Below are 17,450 nucleotides of genomic sequence, written 5' to 3' on the forward strand. Positions count from 1 at the left end.
TTGGGAAGCCCACCCAACTGCTCCAGGTCCTGGATATCAGAGGGCAGGACCTCTGGGCAGGAGGAACCCAAGAAAATAACAGAAACCTGGCCTGGGGGCCCAGGAGGACTTCCTGGAGGAGGGGACATTGGAGCCGGGGCCTTGATGTCTGAGTAGGAGTTTGCCAGGCACAGAAGGGGCTTGTAGGGAGAGAGAACAGTGTATGAAAATTATAATAATAATCATAACTTCCATTTATTGAGTGCTTATATTGCCAGGAGCTATATACAGATTTACAGAGGGGCAGAGGAGGCCTCAGGGAGGTTAGGCAATTGGGCCAAGTGCACGAAGCTGGGACTCGACCAGAGAGACTTGGCCGCACCAGCTGCTGCCTCACTGAACGTGTCTGGGTCTGGCAGAGGCTAGGCAGGCACATGGTAGGTATGCAGCAAAGACAGACAGCCCTGTCTGTCTGGGGTGGGCCAGACTGTCCAGCTCCAGCCCTTCTACAGGGCAGAGGAGGACAGGCCTGCTCCAACCAGACAGGGCTGCAGTTTCCAGGCAGAGGGGCCTTGGCTCCTACTGCCCCCTCCTTGGCCAGAAGGGCCCCAGCTAACCCAGGAGCCTCCAGGAATCTCCTCCTCAGCCAGCACCTAAGGGGAACTGGGTTAGGGGGAGTTACCCCCCTATAAAGACCCCCCCCATAGGTCATGCCAGTACCCCAGGAAGAAGGTGTCTAGACTAGCCAGATAAATCCTTGCAACCTCTTCCTGGGTGTCCAGTAATTCCTACTGACCCCCACAGTGTGCCTATTTCACGGATTTGGAAACTGAGGCCTTCTGAATGGCTTGAAGCCAGGCCATCTGTTCCAGGGGCATCTCCTTGCCCGACTGGCTGTGTGACTGTAGGCTAAGCACCCCCATTCTCTCTGGATCTCAGTTTCCCCAGGTGTCACACGGGGCTGGGACAGTGTGATAGCAGCCTACATGCCTTTCTGTGCTGGCCTTTGACCAGGTGTCACAGGGGTTCTGTGGCGGTGGTCCCATTTTGCAGGGACAAAACAGGGGCTCAGTCACGGGGACTCAGTTAGTTGCCCAGTGGCCCATCTCGATGAGTATCGTGGGTCTCCACATGCCTGCCTCCCATGCCGGGGGGCTGCCTCACTCCCAAGCCTCCTGCACTATTGCTGCTGATCACTGAATAGGCACCTACTGTGTACCAGTGCTCCTGGAACCCACCGAGCAGTTACAGATGATCATTCCCATTTCACAGATGAGGAAACTGAGGTGCAGGGCGGGGCAGATGCCAGCCCAAGCTCACCTGGCGAGATGGGGAATAAAAACGGGAACAATGCAGCCATGCAGGTGGAACACCCAGCTTGGGGCTGGGCACCCGGCAGTTGCCCGCGCAGCCCGCCCAGAGCCCCGCGGGCCACCCAGGCACCAGAGCCCTACCCCAGCTTGCCCGCAAACGACGTCCTGACTCCAGGAGGGGCCCTGGGTGTGACCCATGGCCCTGCGCTTGCCCGCCCCTCCTTTCCCTGCCTAAGGCCAAGCAGGAGGCAAGGGGGCCAGCGCCAGCCTCCGAAGGGGCCCCGTAATCCAGGTGACCAACGTGCACTGTCCTGCTCCACCCAGGCTGACCACTGCCACTGAATTCTCACGCTTCTGGAATCAGCCTCTGCCTGGCTGGCCCCCACTGTCGCTTGCCTAAGCCTGAACCAGTGCAGTGGCCTCAGCCCTGGTCTCTCAACTCCCACCCTCACCCTCCACAGTCTGTCCTCCCCACAGTGGCCAGAGGGCGCCTGTGAGCACCTGAGTCAGGCCCCGCCCCTCCTCTGCCCACAGCCCTGCAGGGCTCCCACCTCCCTAGGTATAAAAGCCCAAGTCCCCTCCCTGCCCTCCCCTCGTCCCTCTCTCCCCCTCCCTCACTCTGCTCCGGCCGCTAGGGCCACCTGGCTGTCCCTCCAACACACCAGGTCCTGCCCCAGGGCCTTTGCATAGGCTGTGCCCTCTGCCTAAGGTGCCCTTCCCCACTTCTTCACACAATTGCTTCCTCTTCACCCTCAGGTCTCAGCTCAAATGTCAAGTCCTCAGACAGTCCCTCCCCAAATAGCCCACCACTCTCTATTCCTTGCCTTTCTTTCTTTTTTCTCAGTAGCCCTTATCACGAACTTGTTTTTTGTCCATCTCCCCCACCAGACTGTGAGCCCCGCAAGGCCTGGATTTTTGTCCATCGTGTTCGCAGTACAGGGCTTGGCACACAGTAAGCGCTTAATAAATATTTATTGACTACCAAGAAGTTGTACTGGCTGAGTGTGTGCTCGATGCCATCTTAACCCTTCGCATGTCTGAATTCATTTCCCCCTCAGTAACCTAGAGAGGCAAGCATAGTTTACAGATGGGGAAACCGAGGCCCAGAGAGGATCGCCATTTGCCTGAGGTCACACAGCGAGCAGGTGGTGGGGCCAGCACCCCTGTTACGCCCCACTGCCTTCCTTCACTGACACCACCCACCTGGGCCAGATGGGGAAACTAAGGCTCAGGGAGAAGAGGGACTAGCCGAGGGTCAGAAGCAGAGTGTGGGCTTTGTGCCTCCTGGGAAAGAACAGAGTGATGATAAACAACATCAACAGCAATAATAATAATGATGGCAATGATGGCGCTGATGAGTACGGAATCAGCCAGAGTTTGTAAGGCTCCCCTCCGTGGGTTGGCACAGGGCCCTGGAGGGAGACTCGGGAGACACCAGCCCCTTTAAGAGCTTCCCCCTCCCCAGCTGGGGCTGGCCCGGCCTCCCCTTATGTAAGCAGGCCAGCTGCCCTTGCATAACCTGGTTACATAAGGAAGCAGGGAACAGGCTTGTCCATCCGGCAGCAACCTGTCCCGGGCTGTCTGTGGGGCCGGCCTGGGGCACAGGAGCGCCGAGGCCTCGCAGAGTGGCTACCGGGTGCAGCCGCGTTCGAGGCCCTCTGGTTGGCTCCTATCTGGGGGATGCCCGGAACTCCCAGCCACAGCATCCTCGGGGTGGGAGAAGTGAAGGGCTTCTAGCCTGAAAGTGGGCGGGGGCCGTTCCCATTGCTCCGAAGGGGAAACTGAGGCCCAGAGACGGCAAGCGAGCAACGTGAAGCTTCACAGCCCCGAGCGGAGGGTGGAGGTGGCAGAGTTGGGTGAAATCTGGGCTGCGTAGCCTCAGCCAGAGCCTTACCGCTCAGCTCCTCCGTAAAATGGGGCTACATAATTGCACGATGGGCACAGAAGAACGCCGACTGTGTACCAAACCTGGCCCAGATACTATTCTCTCTGCCCAACGACCCCCCCCCCCACCGGGTGGGCACAAGGAGCTGCAGATACAGATGGGGAAACAACGGCGGCCAAGACAGGAGAAGGAATTTGTCCCAGATGAAACCCAAGCCCCACCATGCACACACAGCCCCAGGGCCACCGCCTGTTCACACGGGGCTGGGATGTCCAGGTGCGGTGCTCCCCAGCATGTATGCGCTTCAGTTCCTCCATCCTTGGGAGGCTGGGGGGTGGGGCTTGGGAGTGAAGCGGCCCCCTCTTTTCCCCTCTCTCTGGGCGCTGGCTCTTTAAGACAGCAGGCTGCCGGAGCTCGTCCTGGGGTGACCCTAAGGGGAGGGTGTGGTCAGGAACAAGGGGCCCATTCAGCTGCTGTTGCCACCTCCGGGCAGCCCACAGGCTGCCCGGAGGCGGTGAGGGGAGGAGACTGGCCTAGACCAGGAGAGACTGGGGCTGGGCAGAGACAGGGGCTGAGAGAGACAAAGAGATGGAAAAAGAGATGCAGAGACAGAGACCGAAAGGGAACACGTGACCTTGGCTGCATCTCTCGCCTTCCTGGTTTCCCCATGTCGAGGGTTTGAGGCTAGCCACCCCCCTCACCGGGTCCCGGCCAGGCTGCAGTCCCCAAAGGTGCTCCTTGATCCAGCTGAACCTGGCATCCACTCACCAGCACCAAAATCCTCTAGGCCCAAAGGAGGGATCCTGGGACATTCTGGGGGAGGTCCCTGACACACCCCAAACAGCCCCTTCCCAGGGGACCGTTGTAGGCCCTCAGATCTGCCCTCAGACCTGGGTTTGAATCCAGATGCTACCTTTTAGCTGTGTGACCTCAGGTTGGTGTCTTAACCTCTCTGGTTCTCAATTTTCCCATGTGATAAATGCAGTTCATGATAATCTCTACCTTTGTGGAATTAAGGTGAAATGAAATGGTACTAACAATTCCTGACATTTACTGAGAATTTAATTTAGTAAGCCCTCAATATGCCTGCAGTTCCCCCATAAACGCACCCCAACACCCCAAACACAGACAGACAACCCCTGCCTCCTGCCAGATGTCACAATCCCCAACTATAGCCACTGCCTTCCAGCGAGGACCTACTAAGCGCCCTTTCCCAAAACAGCCCCACAAGAGCCTCTGGAAACACACGCGGGGTTCCATGTCCAAACATCTAATAAATAACAGACATTTACTGGGGATTAAACAAAGTCCTGATTCTTATTCCTGGGCCCCCCTAGTCCCAGGTTCTCATAGTCATGTATCCTCACGAACTGCTCCCAAACCTCTTCCCACAACAGGGACCCCATCCACCTTGCTGCCCCCAAGCACGCAGCCCCTGACTCAGCCAGTCTGGAAAAAGCCTCGAAAAAATGAAAATCGACCTCCTTCTCCCTCTGTAGGCATCTTTTCTGTAATGTTCTGCTCAGTCACCCGGGGTCTGAGGACAGGCTTACTCGACTCTGACCTGAACTTTCTGGATCCCTGCCTCAGAGAATTCTAGAACCTGCCCTGGATGTTCTAGAACCCAGCTCGAGAACATTCTAGAGCTTGTCCTTGGCCACGTGAAAACCCAACGAGTGGAATTCTGGAAACCATCGTCCATGGTCACGAATACACTTAAGGGCTTCTTGGATACTGAAGAAACCAATACTTGTTTGGATAATTGATGATTGATTTGGGACTTTTAGAATCTGTCCTCACATTCTCAAGAACCCAACTTGGGAGATTGGAGATCTGCCTCGGAATTCTCTGGAACGCAGATGCTCTAGTGCTGACACGGCATCCACTGGCCACGTGTGGCGTTGAGCGCCTGAAATGTGGCCGGTCCGAAACACACAGTGAATCTCAACGACTTAGGACAAAAAAGAAGGTGAAACATCTCAATAATTTTTTCATATTGATTATGTGTCGAAATGACAATATTTTGGATGTCCTGGGTTAAACAGAATAGGCTGTTAAAATTAATTTCCCCTGTAGGTTTATACTTTTAAGTGTGGATACCAGAAAAATTATCTGCGTGGCTCGAGTTGTATTTCTACTGAATTGTGCTGCTCTAAACCCAGAGGGAGAATTCTAGAATTGTCAGATGGTAAAGATCCCAGCTCTGAAGCGTCTAGAACTCAGGCCTTGGAAATTCCAGAACTTGTCCCTTGGAGGATCTAGAGCAGACCTCAGCTCTGGCAATCTAGAGCACCACCACCCACCCACCCCACTGCCGCCCCAGGCCTTGAAACCCCTTTCCCATTTGCAAGCCATTTACCCTGAAGTACCCGGGTCCCCCATCCTGGCACCCATCCAAGTCAGCCTGGGACAGAAGATGGGACAGAATGGACCAGAGGAAGGGCCCTTACTGGGCCACCCTGGGCAATGCCCCACCCCTCTCTGGGCCTCAGTTTCCTGATCTGGACAAGACATCCAGTGTTCCCACGTGCCCCCTCCCTTGTCCCTCACGGACTCTGACCATCTGTGACTTCCTGCCCACACCCAGCTGGAGGGAGAGGGGCCGGCCTGGCAGCTGTCTGCGGAAGGGGGGGGGGGGCCGGAGATGTCCCTAGCTGCCCTCAGCCTCCCCTTGGCTCGCTGGGCACAGGGCCAGGGTGGCAACTGCAGCCCCGCCACGCCGGGGTGGCTGCCACAGGTGCACCGAGATGCCTCCCATTTTCTGAGGGCTCCGCACCTCTCGGGCCCTCAGGAGCCTCTGCAGCCCTGCCTTGGCAGGTGCAGGCGTGCAAGCTGGGCGCCCATGCAGGGGTGTCCATGGGGGAGGGAGGATCTACTCCGGCTACCCAGGAAAGAACTCCAAATATATCTGAGCACTCATCGTGCTGAGAGGTTCCTTTCTCACAGATACGACCTTAACTCCAATCGCTGGACACTCCCTATGCTCCATTTGCAGATGAAGAAACAGAAGCACAGAGATGGGCACTAACTTGCCTAAGGTTGCCCAGCTGGCCAGAGGGCAGAGCTGGGACTAGAAACAAAGGAACGATCATGATAATAAAGGCGCTGATAATATTTCCTAGGATTATATTACCATCACTGATTTTATTTTTATTATTTATCATTGCAATATAATAGACGATGTACTATTATTCATTATTTTTATTTTTTTGAATTTTTAAATGGAAGTATAGTTGATTTGCAAATTATTATCAACAACAAATAATTTTTTAAATATCAGTAGCATAAACTTTGCCATTTTAACCATTTTTAAGTGTGCACTTCAGTGGCATTAAGCACATTCACACTGTCCAGCGACCATCCCCACCATCCATCTCCAGAACTTTCTCATCTTCCCAAACTGAAACTCTGTCTCCATGAAACGCGGACTCCCCAGCCCCTCCCCCAGCCCCTGGCCCCCACCATCGACTTCCTGTCTCTGTGGTTGTGACTCTCTAGGGACCTCCTGTGAGTGGAATTAAACAGTATTTGTCCTTTTGTGTCTGGATTCTCTCACTGAGCATCATGTTCTCCGGGTCCATCCATGGTGTAGCAGGTGTCAGAATCGCCTTCCTTTTTAAGGCAGCAAATCATGTTTGAGCACTTTACTGTGTGCCAGGCCCTGTCCTAGCACTCTTCACGCATTAACTCATTTAACCCTACCCAGCCCGGTGAAGCAGGCCCCATCTGCATCATGCCCATTTCAGAGGAAAGGAAACTGAGGCCCAGAGCAGTGACGTCACCTGCCCAAGGTCACACAGCTCACGAGTGGCGGGATTTGAACCTGGGCCATCTGGCTACAGATCGTGCCCCTACCTCTTCCGGACACTGGGCTCCCACCTGCTGGGTTAGCGGCTCCCTCAGCACCACTAACCAGGAGCCCAGAGGCCTCCTGCTGCCGCTATAAATACATCGTCAGCTGGTGTCTGGACCTCAACCCGGGCAGCCACCTCCTCTGCACAGACAGACGGCTGGTCCACCTGGCTGCTCAGCCCCGGGGGAGTCCAGGCTGCCAAGAGCCCCTCACCCCTCCGCCACCCAGACACCTGGAGAGGTGGCTTCCAGTGGGGGGGGCCCATCCTGGGTCACAGGTGCCCCTGCTGGTTCACTAGATGCACTGAGGTTCTTCCCCTTTGCCACCTGGGGCTGGGAAGAGGATCCGGGAAGGGACTGAGCGTTTATCCAGGGCCTCCTGTATGCTGTCCGGGGATCACTCCAATCATCAATGCAGTGGACATAGTTCTTATTTTCTCCACTTTCCAGATGGAAAAACTAAGGCGTAGAGAGGGAAATGCACCTCACACAGCCTGGAGCACGTGTGGACACAAACTGTATCCATTACACAAGCCAACGGGTGCCCTTACACGCCCTCCTGTCCACATCCGCCCTCTGTCTCCCCAGCACACGGCCAGTGTTGGGATGAAGATTAACAGGGGTTGGAGGAGATGGCAGGACCCTCAGTCAGGGTCTGGCTTGTTTTTCTCTGTGGCCCCACAAGGCCTTACCTTCCTGGCCTCAGCTCTCCTCCAACCCCAGACCAGAGAGGGCAGAGCTCTGCCCTAAGTCACACAGCAAGCCAGGAGCAGAGCTGAGACTGATCCAGGCCCCCTTGCTCCAGACCCTTTCTCCTGCCATCCGAGCCCAGGGTGTGCTTTATGGAGACCCCAGCCCCCAGCCTTGGGCACGGTAGGCACTTCGGGAACGTTCACTGATATTCATTAATTTGTTCACTGTGTATTCCGGGCCAGCTCTTTTCATGATCTGTACAACTAGGAAGGTGTGGGTTCCATCTGATAACCTGAAAAGCGGTTTTTAGGGTTTTTCCTTTAATGGTTTCAAGGAGTCAGGATCTGTGGGTTCTAATTTCGCCCTACCTCTTAGGAGCTGTGTGACCTTGGGCAAGTCGCTGACCATCTCTGGGACTGTTTCCTTATCTGAAACAGGGGAGAAGGCAATAGTCCCTCCTTCCCAGAGTGGTGGAGAGAATGAAACCAGATATAGGATGGGCTCAGCATCGGGCACACGATGTTTTTGCTGTTACTATTATCTCTGTTGTTATTATTGTTTCCCAGGTCCATCCAGGAGGCGACGGGGACCCCTGCCCCCAGTTCCTCCTGACCCCTCCCTGGGCACCCTGGGCAGCTCCTCTAGCAGCTGCAAGCTTCCCAAGCCAGCCCCTGCCCACAGCGCCCTTCCGGGAGGTTGGCACCAAACAAGGCGGGAACAGGAGGCGGGAACGGGAGGCCAGCCCACGGCAGCGTCAGCAGATGGGCACCATCTGGGCTGGCGGGGCTCGGGGCGGGCTGGCAGCTGCCGGAGCGGGCGGGCCTGGCAGCCCCTCCCCCTCCCGCCCTGGCACGGTGCCCGCCCGCGCCTCAGGTTTCTCAGGCCGCCAGAGGGGGCGGGGAGGCCTGGCTGGGCTTCGGGGCTGGGCAGGCGGCTTCCCTCTCTGGGCCCTGCTTTCTCCAGACTCCTTCTCAAATGGGAGGCAGGAGAGAGGAGAGCCGGCTCACCCGCTCCCGGCCTCCCCAACACCAGGCACAGGGCCTCACCTCCCCAACTAGCACCTGTGCTCTGGGCCATTCCAGCCCCAGGGCCTTTGCACTGACTGTGCCCGCCCCCACTGCCCGGCACACTCACTCACATCCCTCTGCAGCTCCCTCACTTCTTTCAGGCCCTCCCTGGCCAGAGTGCCTGCCCCGCCCTCCCTCTCCTCACCCCTCCCTGTCATTAGGTTTGTATTAATTTAACTGAGAATTGTCAGGTTGCCCATGCCCTGCTTAACTGCACACATCCCTCCCCCTAAAGTGCACGCATTGAGCGGGCAGCCCCAATGTCCCAAGGTGGAGCTCACGTCTCCCCCTCATCATGGCCCCCCAGCTGTCCCCTAGCCCACCCCCAGGGCACACACGGAGTCCACCCCTGGAATCAGGCCCCTGTGTCCACAACGGTGCCAGATGGATGCCTGAAGCTGCCAAGTTCGGCCCCAGGCGGTGCCCTGGGCTCTGATCAGCCTGGCAGCCCCAGCGCTAAAGGGACCTCCTCGCGGCTCGTCCCCACCCTTCTCTCCTCCAAAATAAACCCAAGGATGGAGGCCTGGGATTCCCCTTTGGGGTGCAGCTCCAGCAGTCTGCCTGACACCCCCTGGGAGAGATAAGGACGGAGGCCGTGGGGGGAGCTGGACTTTGTCCCCTTGTCTTGGGACAGGGAAGGGCCGACTGTATGATGCGTCTGTGGGTCTCTCTGTGTCTCCCCATGTCTCTGGGTCTCTCTGTCTCTCTCTCTCACTGTCATTCTCTCGGCTCCAAGGCCCCGCTTCTGACGCTAGAGGTGGTACCTCCTTTTCAGCCGAATGGCGGGTGCCTGTCCCACCATCCACCCTGTGACACCCGCCCCCAGAAGCCAACTGAGGCCCATTTCCCCCACTCCCCATCAATCCCATGGCCTCCTAGCAGGGCTGATTTGAGCGGACACCGCACTGTGGCCTTGGCCTGGACCCCCTGCAGCCCTGGGACCCACCAGGTGAGAGGAGGGAGGTGACCAGTTGTCTCCGAGGTCAGATGACTACCTGGCTGAGAAGAGAGACATAACTCTGGCCCAGATGAAGACGGGGGTCCTGCTGTGGAAGCTGAAGCTCAACAGGGGGTTCTGGGGGCCAGCCTCAGCCTGGGAACCCCGGAGGAGGCCCTAGCTGGTAGGAGCCTAGAACACAGACCCAGCCCGGAGGTGGTCCAGCCACGATGACTGGATACCCACACCCTACACTGTGATGTACTTCCATCCCCTTCTGCCACCGAGCGTAGAAGGCTAGTAGGGGTGTCAGCAACAGAACCCGCCCACGTCCAAACCCTAACTCTGCCCTTTCCTAGCTGTGTGACCTTGCGCCGGGCAGTTATCTTCTTTGGGTTTTGGTTTCCTCATCTGTAAAATGGGTACAATGATCCCTGCCTTGCAAGGTTGCCATGAGAATGGAAAAGAATTGCTAAATCCTCAGAAAAAATGCCTGATGGAGAGAAAGTGGAGCTGGGAGTTGGGGTTTTGAAGCATAAGTAGGAGTCTTCCAGACGGGAAAGGCATTCCAAGCAGAGGGAACAGCATGGGCAAAGGCATGGAGGCGGGAAATCATAATCCTAATGAGGATGATAACGTTGATAACAACGGTCCACAAAGCCCTAGCCCTGTGCCTGGTACCTGTGTTCAGGGCAGCATGGGGGTTATTTGTTGAACGCTTACCACGAGAACACAACATTCCTACCGGCCAGCTATTTCTGAGCATCCCATTTTAAAATCAAAGAAAGCAGGCACAGAGAGATTAAGTGACTTGTTTAGGATCACCCGGCCCTTAGGCAGGCAGCTGAGCTGGGAGTGGGTTCCCGGCCCGGCCCTCACGCCCGACCCTCACTCCCAGCCAGCTGAAGCTGGGTCAGCTGGGGCCTGTCTGAGCAGCAGTGGTCCCCTGGGATGATGGAGCCTGCACGGGAGGGCGCAGCAGCCTTGACCTTCCCCGGCCCTCACGTGAGGATGCTGACCAGCAAAGGCATGGCAGTCGGACGCGAAGGTGTCTGGGGAGGCCCGGAGGCCTGGTCTGCCTGCTGAGCTGAGGGGGGCGGGGGCCGATGGGGGAGGGGAGGCGCCCGGAGATTGTGCTGACGCTGGCAGAAAACTCGCTTCAACATTTTATCAGCTCAGCGTGGAGGAGGAGGATGGATGCGGTGAGAGAGACCAGGACCTGCATGGTAATGGGCACTGCAGCCCCCACGGCTGCCCCTGCCCACACCCCCAATCCGGCCCGCAGCAAACAGTCACCTAGTCTACCCCTCTGCCTCTGGCCCCCTGCGTTTAGTGCTAATTGGTGGGGGCGGGGGAGGGGCAGATGGGGTCAAGGTCAAGACTGGGAAAATCTGCCCCAGCTCTCCCTCCCACACACAGTGGAGACCAGGAGACCTCATGGAATCCTCACAGCATCGCTAAGAGTTGGCATGGTTGTTACCCCCACTGTACAGAGGAGGAAACTGAGGCAGAGGACAGGGCCTGAGGCAAAGTCACACAGCCAGCACACCACATGGCAGGGCTGCGTTCGGAATCTGGGCAGTCCAGCCCCGGAGTTCGCTCTCTTCTCACCACCCCTCCCCCAGCCTTCCGCCATCATTTCTGGTTGTGATCACACGGGCTCCCGTGGGGTCTACGGGGGCTTAGGGCTGGGTTTGCAACCCGAGTGCACCCACCTGACACGTTCAGGCAGCCCCGGGTGTGTGCGGGTTCGCACCCACGTGTGTACCAGCCTGGGTGGGCACGGTGGGGCATGGGACATGTGCCTGTTAGGGTCTCCGGGCACACCTGATTCCATCCGCATGAAGACAGTCACAGCTGCCACCCACCACGTGGCAGGCCAGAGTCCAACGCGCTACACACACACACACACACACACACACACACACACACACACACACACACACACACGATCTCGGCGAGTCTCCCCAGGCCCAATCCAGGTAAGGATGCTGATACCCTCCATTTGACGGCTCCACTGGCCACACCACCAGGAACAGCGGGGCAACAGACCCCACTGCCCTCCCAGCCAGGGCCTGCCCTTGACCTCCACACCTCTGTTTAGGCGGCTGACCTCCTGGGATATCCCCACTCTCATCACTGCCCAGTCGTTCTGCAGAGCTCAGCTCAGTGGAGTCCCCTCCTCTGGGAAGCTGCCGTGGATTTCCCCATCCTCGCAAACCCTGCTAGTCTCCATGTGGGCCATCTGACCACAGAGCCAGCAAACACCCAGCTCGAAGGGCCAGAGTGGGGGCCGCTGGAGACCAGAGAGACTGGTGACCTAGCCAAAGTCACACAGCGCCCCAGCTTCCCACTCGGCCGAAATATGGGACCTGTCAGGTCTCTGGGGGAAGTCCGAGAGTCGATCAACCATCAGTCACAAAGTGCAACCCCAGCTCTCCTCCAGCTTTCCCAGGAGGGATAAGATTGTCCCCCGCGCGTCCGTCACTGGCCTATCCTCACCACTGTTGCCAACAGACCTCCTGGGACAGGGTCTCACCTCCTGACCCCTGACCCCCCAAGGTCAGGGCCTGCCTCTACCTTCACAGCCCCAGGACGCACCTGCCCCCGACCCCAGACTCTCCCTGAACCATACCTCTTCCCCTTGGCCCTTCACAGGGCTCAGATCCTCCCACTGCAACTGTCCCCGCCCTCGGACTTTAAGGCCCGCCTCCTGCCTCCTACCTTTGCATGCGCCCACCTCCCCCCCTCGACGACCTTCCAACGCACCCCCTTTCGGCCTCCAGATCCGCGTGCACGCGCAAGCCCCGCCTCACCTCGCTCGCGCACGAAGTAGGCCAGGTAGAGGTCGAGCTCCTTGACTGCCACGCCGATGTGGTGTGGCTGCACGCAGAGCACCGGATGGCCGCACTGCGCCGCCTTGACCAGGCGCTCGCCGTCGGTGCTCTCCAGCGGGATGCCCTTGAAGAGGATGACCATGACCAGGTCCAGCCGCCACACCTTGTCGGCCTGGCGCAGGCAGTCGATGCGACGCATCTTGCCCTTCTGGTCGGGGTTGGAGAGCACGCAGCCCGGCGCCTTCTTGCCGGTGATGGCCAGCACGAAGTCCTCGCGGCACTCGGGCCGGATGTCCTTGCGCAGCTTGGCCAGCAGCCGCGACGCCCATTTCTGCTTGACCTCGGCCTTCTCGCCCAGCAGCTCGTCCTTCACCGCGCGCTCCTCGTCCTTCGACATCCGCTTCTCGTGCTTCTTGAAGTACTTGCGCTTCCGCGCCTGCAGGTTGAACCAGGTGTAGGCGAAGGCGCGCACGTGAGGCAACAGCGCCTCGATGAACGGGTGGAACTCATCCTGCGGGGCGGGAAAGACCAGAGGTCAGGAGGCGCTGGAGGCCGTGGACCCACTGCCCCGCCCGTAAGAATGAGGCCGCAGGGGCCCCAGGCAGACCCGCTAGAAGGAGGGCCAGGCAGAGGCGTGCAGGGGGCTGCTGCAGATCCCTCCACGTCCTGGGGAAAAAAGTGGAGGCCAGTGGGGACCCAGCAGAGGTTCACTGGGTCGTTTGAGAACCCATTGCCCAGATGGGGAAACTGAGGCTTGGACCACGTGGGAGGCACAGACGAAGGCAGCCGTTCATGGAGGACTGTCTTGAACCCCAATGTACAGACAGGACAAGCTGGGGGTCCCAGGTGGAGGCTGATGGGGACCCTTTGTACAGATGGGGAAAACTGAGGATGGTGGAATGCTGGTGGCACAGATCCATTCTCTGCCTTCTAGAACTGCGGTCAGCAAACTTTAAAAGTACCATAAAGAACCGGATAGTGAGTATTTTCGCGTCTGTTTCAACTGCTCCACTCTGCACTGTAGTGCAAGACTGGCCACAGAGGAGATGTAAGGGATGGGCATGGCAGTGTTCCAATAAAACTTTATTTATAAAGACAGACGGTGGGCACTGGGCCCTGTGACTGTAGTTTGCAAACCACTGAACTAGAGTGTGAGCTCAAATGTCCAGAGCAGGGCTGAGCACACACTGGATGCTCACGATTCCAGGAGCAACTAGGCTCAGAGGGTCATTTGGGGCTCGTCTGTCAGACCTACTGCTCAGCAGAGGAAGCTGACACAAGACAGGGGTCCAAGGGCTGCCTCAACCGGCTCTTGGCAGTGATGAAAAAAATGAGGACGAGACGTCATTCCTACAGCCCAGATGTACAGACAGGACTGGCTGAGGTCCACAGGCCAAGATGGGCCACCTGGATGTCAGGGGCTGATGGAAGGGGCGGGGGGCACGGTTCCTGCATAGATCCATAATAGGGGTGGGGAAAGCTGAGGCCCAAGGAGGCAAGAGAGCAGAACGCACCAGGGAAAGGGGAGCTCAGCCAGGGAGGTTTAGAGCTGGAGAGAGAGGCCCCTGGGGGCCAGTTCACCCTACCCTGTCCCCCATAGACCTATTCCACAGATGGGAAAACCGAGGCCTGGGAGGCTCAGCGACCTGGCCAGAGCTGTGACTTCAACATCCCCCTCCCTCTGCCTGAATGGTGCTGCTGGGTGGCCACAACACCCATTTTGTGGATGAAGAAACAGACCCCAAGAGGGGACCCAATCATGAGGGGCAGAGCTGAGACAGGAACCCACACCCATCTGACTTCCCCACGAAGACAACGGCAGCCGTCATCTGGCCCCTCAGAGAATAACGTGGGGCCACGGGAGGCCCCCATCCCCTTCTACAGGGGTGGGAGGGGGCTGTCTCCTTCTCGCCATTTTTCAGCAAGGGAAACTGAGTCTGCATAACATCCAGGACCTGGTTTCTCAGCCTCAAGGGATGAGAAATTCAAGGAGAAAAGAAGACAGAGAAGAGAAACTTCGGTCCCCCCTCCCCGCTCTTGCCTGGGGGCTGTACTGGGCTTCTTGAATGGGAGCGATGTCTTTTCCTAGCATGTGAATCTCATTATCCGCCCAGCTCTCAAAAGCCTGTTATGCTATTATTATTATTATTATTGACATTGTTGTTGCTGTAAAGATGATTTCCGTTGCTTACAATCTCCCTGGGGCAGGAAAAGGCCCGAGGCTCCACTATGCCTTGTGTGATGGAGAAACTAAGCTCAGAGAGGGGCAGAGACCTGGCCAAGGTCCTGGAGGGTCTCAGAGTCTGCGTCAGGACAAGAAGCCAGGACCCCATCGGCCCCTTTCTCAGAGCAGCCTGCTCTCCGTGAGGCCGGGGTCTCTCGGGGAGACAGGGAAACCGCTGCTCTGGGCCACGAATTGGTTTTTCTAAATGGATGTGGCCAGGCTTGCTCCCACCTCCAGGCCTGGATGCACACGGTACCGCCCACCCAGCGCCCCTCCCTGCCCTGAGCTCCATTTCCCCTGGGCCACCTCTGGCCACGGGGTGCTGGGGCTGGGGGATGACCTCAGATCTCCTCTATTACTGAGACTCTGAAAATAGCCTCCTGCCCTCGCGGGGTGGGGCAGAACGGGGCTCCGTTTGTGCCAGCCCAGCTCCCCCATGCCAATGGCCCCCAACGTGTGAGTCACAGTAACAGCTGTGGTGGGGACCAGACCTCGGGGCCCTTTTCCGCCGCTCCCCCATCCCGTCCCCACCCCAGCTGACCTGCTGAGGCAGAGGGAGGATAGAGGGGGCCAGTCCCCTGTCAGGCCCTATCCAACCTCAGAGGTGCTTTTTCTGTGTCACCATGTCACTTGACATGCCAGCCCCAGGGGTGGGGAGCGATTCGCCCAGGGTCACACAGCTGGTCAGCAGAGCCGGGACCAGAGCCCAGGTCGTCTGGCCAGAGAAGCTGGGGTGGGAAATCGATGGAGGCACAGGACACTGTCCCCTGTGGAGGGGACGCCAGGGTGGCAGGAGGCCTGGGCAATGGCTGTGGCTGCCACCCGAGGCCTGGAGCTTATTGGGGCGGTAATAAGAGGTAGCTGGGAAGGGGCAGCTGGAGTGTCAGCCAGCAGGCCTTCTTGAACGGGATGCCACCTCTTCCTAGCATATGAACCCCATTATCTGCCCGGCTCTCAAAAGCCTGCATTACGCTATTATTATTATTGATGTTGTTGTTACGATTGTTTTGGGCCCAGACTCTTCATCCCCTTGAACCCCTTTGTCTCTGAGCCCCCTCCCCCTTTTCTGAGCTCCTCTCCTCTTCTGGCTCCTCCCCTCTCCAAGCCCCCGTGCCCCTGCCTTATCCCTACCCCCTCCTCCCCGGGCCCTCTCTGGGGAAAGATGCCAGGGAGGCGGGCAGGGGCGGGAGCCCACGTCACTGGTGACCCCAGCTGGTCCTGGAGGAAGACAAACAGCCTGTAACTGGGTCATGGACCTGCTGCCCTAGCCTCCCACATCCTCTTGGGGAGGTCAACCCAGGTGAGAGGCAGGCCTGTCACTCTCTTTGTCCCATAAGACCTGTGACAACCAATGCCTCTTCCCCAAACACTTCCCAATATGCCCTCACTGGCTGACAGGGCAAGGGAGACAGCCAAGGCAAGCTAGATGCCAAGAATCCTCCCGAACTCCTAGACATCCCTCAAGGCCCTCTCTCCAGTGTTCCTTCCTTCAGGCAGTCTTTCCTGCTCTCCTCAGGGTTCTCCCAGACCCAGCCTGGACCACACAACTTGGGGTCTCTGAGTCCAGCTCAGTTGCTCTCCCCCAACCCTGAGGCCCAGGGCTGAGGCACTCACTGCCAGGCAGACTTGTTGAGGGAATGAGCTTGGGTGACAACAGCCTCCATTTTCACCTTCTGTATGATCCAGGAACAAATCACTGTTCCAACTTGGGCCTGTTTCTCATTCTGTACAAAGGGCAGAAAAGGACATTGCACCCTTTTGGGGGTTAGTGCCCCGGGGGCTTATCCATTGCCCTGGTAATCAGAGCTGCAAGGGGAGGGGAGGCAGCAAGACCAGGCCTTTCCCAGAAACCCCACTTGGCCAAGGCAAGTTAGATGCCAAGAATCCTCCTGAACTCCTACACATCCCTCAAAACCCTGTCTTCACTGTTCTTTCCTTCAGGCAGCCTTTCCTGCTCTCCCTGCTGGGACTTCCTGGCCAAAGAGGACAGCAGCAGCTGGGAGGTCCAAGCCCCTGCTGGGCACTATGGACTGGTCAACTGTGCACTGGATTGTGCCCCACTCTGGGCCTCCCTGTAGCCCTCCCATCCTGACAGTCCAGGGCAGCAAACCAGGACGTGAAACTCCAATTCCCAAACCAAAAGTTTTCCACGAAGGATTCTCTCTCCTTCATTCACTCAGTGATTCAACAAACATTACTGAGAATCTCTTATCCATCCCTAAACTTTTATCCCAAACCCCTATGCACCCTTCAAAGCCCTGGTTCCAATGTCCCCTCCTCCAGGTTAAATGTCAAACAGCAGAGCTCATATTCGAACGCAGGCCCATCTGGTGCCAGAGTAAGTGTTCCTAACCTAGAGTGGTTCCTCGCCTCAAGCTCAGAGCATCATAGCTTATGAACAGCTCTTATCCAATGAAGGAGGGATTCATTTGGTTGTTCAACAAACATTTACTGAGTCTGTACTTTCTGTCAGCTCCATGCATGATGCTGGGGACCCAGCAGTGTCCTCCGCTCAGCCCTCACCCAGATCCTGACGTGGGCAGGGATGGATATTAAACAAGCTAATAAACATGGAATAAAATGCCAGGTTGAACAAAATGCTCTGGAGAAATTTAAAGGAGTTTGAGGAGGGGGCAGGGGATTGTTTTTTTTTCAGCTGGGGG

General features: G+C 57.5%; 1 protein-coding gene across 8 annotated transcripts in view; it reads right to left on the bottom strand.

Annotated features, from left to right (window-relative positions):
* NFIC (nuclear factor I C) overlaps positions 1 to 17,450 on the bottom strand; it is an 83,312-nt gene that overhangs the window by 53,004 nt on the left and 12,858 nt on the right. For all 8 annotated transcript variants that reach the window (XM_033417484.2, XM_033417487.2, XM_033417482.2 and 5 more), the window contains exon 2: positions 12,543 to 13,074. In XM_033417484.2, the coding sequence (XP_033273375.1) occupies positions 12,543 to 13,074 (532 nt within the window). The remainder of the gene's footprint in view (positions 1 to 12,542; positions 13,075 to 17,450) is intronic.

Source organism: Orcinus orca, chromosome 3, assembly GCF_937001465.1.
Source record: "Orcinus orca chromosome 3, mOrcOrc1.1, whole genome shotgun sequence".
Taxonomy (NCBI): domain Eukaryota; kingdom Metazoa; phylum Chordata; class Mammalia; order Artiodactyla; family Delphinidae; genus Orcinus; species Orcinus orca.